This window comes from Aphelocoma coerulescens, chromosome 20, assembly GCF_041296385.1.
Source record: "Aphelocoma coerulescens isolate FSJ_1873_10779 chromosome 20, UR_Acoe_1.0, whole genome shotgun sequence".
Taxonomy (NCBI): domain Eukaryota; kingdom Metazoa; phylum Chordata; class Aves; order Passeriformes; family Corvidae; genus Aphelocoma; species Aphelocoma coerulescens.
Window position 1 is genome coordinate 7738228 of NC_091033.1, and position 7034 is coordinate 7745261.

General features: G+C 57.6%; 1 protein-coding gene across 6 annotated transcripts in view; it reads left to right on the top strand.

Annotated features, from left to right (window-relative positions):
- The window catches only part of CDH22 (cadherin 22), a 76578-nt gene extending 70204 nt beyond the window's left edge, over positions 1 to 6374 (top strand). For 4 of the 6 annotated variants that reach the window (XM_069033979.1, XM_069033977.1, XM_069033978.1 and 1 more), the window contains 3 exons: positions 1738 to 1989; positions 3098 to 3214; positions 3398 to 6374. In XM_069033979.1, coding sequence (XP_068890080.1) covers positions 1738 to 1989; positions 3098 to 3214; positions 3398 to 3936 — 908 coding nt within the window. In that variant the 3' untranslated portion in view covers positions 3937 to 6374. Of the gene's footprint in view, positions 1 to 1737; positions 1990 to 2896; positions 3053 to 3097; positions 3215 to 3397 lie in introns of those variants that run through there. The other 2 variants (XM_069033980.1, XM_069033981.1) reach the window with 2 other exon arrangements.
- The last annotated feature ends 660 nt before the right edge of the window (positions 6375 to 7034 follow it).

Genomic DNA, 7034 nt, shown 5'->3' on the forward strand with positions numbered 1-7034 from the left:
CCTCCTGGGCTGTGGCCAGAGCCTTGCTCTCTTACAGCACTTTGGTCTGTCCTTTTTGTCCTGTGGTTTTATCTCCACTCGATCCAGGTGTCTGAGGCTTACTTTTAGCTGGGCTAGCTAGGAGTTAGTCCTGGCCTCTTGCTGAGATGGTGCCATTAACATTATTTATATCTCCCTGCTATGCTGCAGCAAGGAGGGGGGAGCAGCACCAAATGAGATCTCATTACCTTTGTGCAAACGATTAGCATAACAATAGTTTTTTTTCCTAGCTCATCCTTGGTAGGCCACAGGCAGCTCTCAGATGTTGCTGCCACCACACTTTGTTCAGCCTCCTTGCACCCAGGGGCCAGTGCTCCCCTGTTCCTCCTGACACCTCTGCCCAGTTGCCACGGTGCTGCTGCCACGTGCTGCTCCAGGAGTCTCAGCCACAGTGGCAGGTGTCCTGCAGGACAGGAGACTGTGCTGTGCTGTGCCCCAGCTGCCATGCAGTGCCTCTGGGATCTCCTTCCTGGCTGACCAGTGGATCTCCCCCATCCTCCACTCAGTGCATGCCTGCATCCTGGCTCTCCTCCTGTCCCCACTGTGCCCTGTGTGCTCTCCTGCAGCACCCAATCCATACAGCAATTTCCATGGTGGCAGCAGCCCAAGTGCCAGGGTTGCAGTAGATGTCTTTTCCCGTGGAAGAGCTGATTCACAGAGAAAGGGGATGGTCTGGCAGAAATCAGGTCCGATGAGGAGAGTCCGTAGACAGCAGCACCTTGCTGTGAGTGGGCCAATCTATGGTTTATTAGATAAAGACTGCAGACAGTTGGCAGTGGCGTGTGACACCTGGCTGCAATTGTCACCTGCTGTTCAGCCTCATCCTGCCCGTGCTGCTGCTGGCTGGCAGCCTGCAGCACCCCTGAGCAGGGAGTCAATCCCAGTGTCAGACCCTGCCCCTGCCCTCCCTCCCTGCTCCTGGTCGGCAGCAGCTGCTCCTTGGGTTCATCACTGGCACCAGGGCCCTGGAGGGTCCCGTGAAGTGGCTGTGTTAATGGGATCTTAACGAGTTGTGCTGTGCCAGCTGAGCCCCTGAAGCAGCAGGGTGTAAGCAGATGGGGAGGAGGATGCCGGACTTGGCTGGGAGGCTTGGAAGGAGCTCTGCCTGCTCCTTCAGGAGTTACAGAGGATCATTAGGGTATCTGGCCCTCTGGCTGAGGCAGGACCATTCACCCATGGCTCTTGGCTTTGGAAGCAGTGTCTGCTCTTGCAGTCTCAGTGCCACCTGCAGACCTTGTCTGTTCTTGTGTACATGTCAGCAATTGATTTTTATCCTGATTCTGACTCTGTGCCACTCTCAGAGGGTCTTTTGGAAGTTTTTCCCCTCTCTCTGTGCCACCTGCGTTGTTTGTCAGCGTGGTTCAGACAATCATGTGCTGCTGCTCCTGTGCCAGACTCACTCCCATGAGGTGACAAAGGAGATGCCAGGCTGGCCCTGAGGTGCTGCTGGCAAAGGGGAATGTGCTGGAGTGGAGCTGGCCATGTTCAGGCACTCAGACTGCAGAGGGGCTGCCATGCCAGGGAGCCATGAGCTGGGTCCATGAGATGGAGGAAGGGGAGGCCCTAGGCTCTCTCAGGATGGCTGCTGGAGGTGGTGCAGGAATAGCTGCTGTTCATCCAGAGCACGGAGGAGTTCATGGCAGGTCCTGCAGGCTGATGTGGGGGTGACTTTGCTGCGGTTTTGCTTGTTCCCTGCAGACAACACAGCAGCGGTGCACACACAGAGAGTGGGCTTCAATCGCCAGGAGCAGGATGTGTACCTGCTCCCCATTCTGGTGGTGGACAGCGGCCCCCCAGCCCTGAGCAGCACAGGGACTCTGACCATCCGTGTCTGCGGCTGCGACAGCAGCGGGGCCATCCAGTCCTGCAACAGCACAGCCTATGTCGTGTCAGCCACGCTGAGCCCCGGCGCCCTCATCGCGCTGCTGGTCTGTGTCCTCATTCTGGTTGGTGAGTGCCTGCCTGTCCCCCAGGTCCTTCCTGTCCTGTCCCAGCTCCACTCCATCAGCATCACATGAATGTGTGCAGGCAGGTGCTTGAGCACAGTGCTGTGGGCACAGAGCAGGCTCCTCTGCCTCGGTCTCCTCCCTGGCAGCTGCAGCATGGGGGCATGAACCTCAGCCCCTGCTGGGGGGAACCAGTGGGGAAGCTCCCATGTTTGCCGCAGCTCCTGCATGCTGGGCTCCACACAGCAGCCAGAGCAGAGCTCCCCGTGCCAGGCAGGTGTGATGCTGCCCAGCAGAGCCTGGAGAGCTGCTGGCTCGCTCCCTGCCTGGACGGGCAGGAGCCAAGAGCTGCTTGCCAGCTGCCATGCTGTACCCACAGCAGGCGTCTCACAGCAGATGGGGGGGGGGGGGTGCTCCCAGCATGTGGGCAGGGCTGGCAGGTGTGGGGCACACAGGTGTGCTCTTACCTGAAAAGGTCAGCGTTAGAGCATGTGTGAGTGTGTGGGCAGGACGCAGAGCTGGGCTGCACTCAAAGAGGAGTGCTGCCCAGGTCAGGACCTGTGCCCGGGAATGCTGCTGCCTGCCACTGACACACTGGCACAGCTTCGCTGGGCACGGGGAGTGTGCGCTTGTGTGCATGTGGGAAGGGGCTCTGAGCGAGGGGTGTTGCAGTGCCCTCAGGTTTAGTGCAGGACCAGTTGATGGATGTAGCTGCCGAACACCCTCTCTGGCCCCAGGGCTGGCTCCTGGCTGGCTCTAAGGGCTGTCCAGACATCTGCAGGAGCCAGTGCATTGTTTGGTGAGGTCTCCTCTCCTTGGCACAGCTCCACTCCCTGGCTACCGCTGCATCTCTGTTCAGAAAACCCTTTCCCACAGGGTGCACTTTACACTGGTTTCATTTTCCAACGCAGTGCAAACAAATTTCTGCCTAATTGCCCAAACGAATAAAGTGCACATCGATGCTTTAAAGGTGATGGGCTGAATGGATGATGATCCAGGACACAGCTGCAGCTCGCTGCTCAGGCTCTGTGCCATCTGCTCCACATTCACCCACCCAACATTTGGCTGCTACTGTGAGTCATGCACCCCCTTTTCCTACTCATCTTCTGCAGAACCCATCCGTTTGTCTGCCCAGCTGTGTGTTTATCCATCGCTTCCTGGTGGTCACGCTTCTGGCAAAGGAAGCTCCCAGTCTGCCCTGGGGCCCGGGCAAACCTCCCTCCAAGCCAGTACGTGGCACGGCTGCTGCTTGATGAGCCTGGCTGATGGGAACCGTCTGGCATCCCGGCAGGGCTCCCAGTGCCGGGAGGTGCTGTGCCTCCACACCTGCCACCAAGCAGGGGTTGTCCTCACCCTGCAGGAGCACAGCTTCCCTGAGTCTGCGCCCATCTGACTGTCTCTTCCTTTCCCAGTGCTGGTCCTTCTGATCCTCACGCTGAAGCGACACCACAAAAGCCACCTGACCTCTGAGGATGATGAGGACATGAGGGACAATGTCATCAAATACAACGATGAAGGGGGTGGTGAGCAGGACACAGAGGCCTATGACATGTCAGCCCTGCGCAGCCTCTACGACTTCAGTGAGATCAAAGCTGGTGATGGAGGTGGGGGGCCAGGAGAGGGGGGCCCGGGCAGAAACCCAGCCTCCGAGCTCCATGCCCTCCCGCAGTGGGTGCAGAGCCCAGACCTGGACTTCTCTGTGTTCAGAGACTATATCTGCAGGAAGGTGGAGCAGGCGGATGAGGACCTCTCGGTGCCACCCTATGACTCATTCCAGACCTATGCCTTCGAGGGCTCGGACTCCCCAGTGCCCTCCCTGAGCTCCATCAACACTTGGTCCAGCGGCTCAGAGCAGGACTTCTCCTACCTGGGGGGCTGGGGGCCACGTTTCCGGCAGCTGGCAGCGCTGTACGCGGGGCGCAGGGGCGAGGAGGACAGCGAGGAGTCCTAGCTGCCCCTCCAACCCCGCGGGCTCCGGGCGCCTCCTGGACTGGGGCTCCACGCCGGGAGCTGCCGCTCGGGAATCCTGTGCCCCTGGGCCAGACTGGCTGCCGGCAAGAGGCTGTGCCCTGGGCACCGGCCGACTGCTCCTCTGCAGTCAGACCGGCTCGGGTGGGCTCCACACCCATAGGGGGAGGCTGAGGAGCCCAGAGGAGCCACTGGGGTGTCCTCAGCTCCTCAAAGCCAGTCTCCATTAAAGCACTACACATTAACTTAAGAAGGAGAAAATCTAATTCAAGAGGGTTTGGAGAGGGTTTCTCCCCCACAAATTATCATTTAAATAGATCTGTTCGGTGATCCCCATCCAGGAGAGGAAAAGCAAACCGGGAGCCTTTTGTTGTCTAAATTGTTTTTGTCACTTGAGTCAGAGCATTTAAAGAGCTTTGATTTCTTTAAGAGCTTTCCTTGCAGAGGGAAACAAGCTTTTAACTTCTGTTCAGATTTTCCCCTCCTAAGTTTACTTGCTTTTTGAAGTCTTCCTTCTCGCTGCTCCCTGTGGGCCTCTCAGTAGCCCCCGGCTGCCGGCATGGTGTTGGAGGGAGGATGCCACGCTGGGATGACATCCTGCACAGAATGCCCGCTCACCTCAAACCAAGCTTCCCTCCAGTGCTGCAATTGCTTCACTCCTGTCTTGCGATCACAGACGTGCTGGTGATATGAAGGGGACCCCCAACACTCCCTGCACAGCAGACATTGTCTGTGGAGTCCTGGTGTGCCCCACAGCCCCAGTGACAGACAGGGATGGTCCCACCTGTCACCGAGGCGCGATGCTGTGGCCTGAGCCACAGAGCAGCTGGGGCGCACTGTTGGAGGGGCCCAGAGCAGCACCCCCAGGTGGGCTCTGCCAGCTCCTCACACAGGACCTGGGGTTTGCAGGGCTCCCAGCCAGGCACTGGCTGTCACCAAATGGTGTAAGGAACATCAGTGCTCCCTGGTCCACAGTGGCTGGGGGAGAGCTGCATCCCATGGAGGACCTTGCTGCAGGGTGCAGGAGAACCCCAGCCCCTGGCTGGGAGGAATAATTCCTGCTTGCACCCAGCTGGCAGCAAAGCATCAGCATTAGCAACAGAACAGCCATTCCCAGAGACGTGTGTGAGGCCAGAACCTGCTGGCACTGCTCTGGGGCTGAGCTGGCTACAGGCTGGGCAGCAGGTCTGTGTCACCTTGGGGTACCCACGGTGTCCCCACCCTGGCACAGTATCCTGCAGCAAACTAGCATGAGCTCCCTGTGGGACTGCTTTTGCATATAACCCCTGGGTTTGGGAGGCAGGTCAGGAAGGTGCCAGTGGGATGTGCCATTGCTCCTCAAGCTGCAGATGATGCTGGAGGAAAGCACTGGGTGCCCAGTACCTTCCCAGCCTGCCAACTACCACAGAGAAAACTGAAGAGCCTGTAGCGTGATGTCCTCACACAGCATCTCAGGCCATCCTGGCTGGTGCAGCTCCTTATCTGTTCATGTTGGGAAAAAATCAATTATATCATTGATAGGTAACCGATACGGTCTCCCAAGGCCTGACACATCCTGGGCTCGTCATTGGGTTTGTCCTTTTAGTTTAACCACAGGCACTGTTTTCTCTCCTCGGAGACGGTTTAACTGTAAATGTACATGCGTGTCCATTTTTTTACTGTGTGTTGCTTCCCGGCTGCTGGCGTTGGTCCTTTGGCTGCAGCACGAGACCCAGCAGCAGAGAGTGACAGGACCTGTCTTTGCCACAGTGCCTGCCCTCGGCTGCTCCTGCCCACTGCCACCACGGCCCCTGTGCAGAGCCCCGGCTTGGCTCATACTGGCACCAGGAGCTCCTCGCTCCTCAGGGCCTCTCTGGTCCCGCCGAGGAGGCGATGGGTGCTGTGGCTGGCACCTGTGCCCAGCGTGCTGCTGGTTCACTGTGATGATGCTGGGGACGCAGCAGGGCCCTCGAGTGCCAGCTCTGGCCACGCCGTCTCAAGCAGGTGACACCCCGCACCTCCAAGCAGGAGAACGGAGAAAGCCCTCTCTTTCCTCAGGAACGTGTTCGTGTTTTCCCTCTGGGCTGCAGAGCCGTGCCCGGGCCCCTCCGGCACTGGCCCTTCCTCCATCCAAGTGTTGTGCAATAGCAGGGCTCTGTCCTAGGAGATGGGGTCTGACAGGGTACGTGTTTAGCAACCCTCCCAGCGGGTTCTCCCCCATCCCTGCCCTGCCCGTGCTCTCCGGCGCACATGCACGCACGCTTGCGTTTTAGTTCCTATCCCACGTGTAAATACGGGAGGAGCGCGGTGCCGAGCGGTCCGGCCGCGCCGCGCTGCCCGCACCCCCTGCCCGCCCCCGCAGGAGGAGCCGGCAGCTGCCACCATGTCTGATGGAGTCACTTCGGTTCTGTTTCTCTACCCAAATGAAATTAGAAGGTTGATTTCCTCACCCTTGTTATTTTTTCAAGGTCTTTCTGGGACCTGGAAATAAATTATTTCCTTGTCGTCTAGCCTGAGTCTTATGTGCCTTTTTTGTCCTTTTTCCTTTCCTGACGTTGCCCCGTCATTGTGGTCCCGTTGGTGCCTTCCCCGAGGGGCTGGGTGGCTGCCTGAAGCAGGATGAGTCGTGGCACAGCCAACCCCCGCCTGCAGCATGTTCCCACTGGCAGGATCTCTGGTTTCTTCCCATTTTTCATTGAAATGCTCATCAGAAAAAGCTTCTTCAAGAGAAGGGTCATTTTTTTCTCTCTGAATTTGAAGGAAACTATGGGAAAAAAATGCCCTTGGTTTTCTCTATCCTTTCAGGAGAAAGTTGGGTTGTGCTTTGAGCAGCCCAAACTATTCCATGATTTTATAATTCTTCTTGGCTTCAGTGTAGCTGGGTGTTGTCAACAGCTTTAGTAGCTGACCCATTCTCATTTTGGTGATGCTGTGTGTTACAGCAGCATTCAGCCACTGGCAGCAGCTGAAAAGCCTTCCTTCAAACTCAGTTTTAATACTGATATGATGCAAATAAATGACATTCTGGCCTGACCACAGCTAAATCAGTTGCTGGTGGTTTCCTTGATGGCCAGGGACTGGGGAAGGATCAAGGTGCTCATG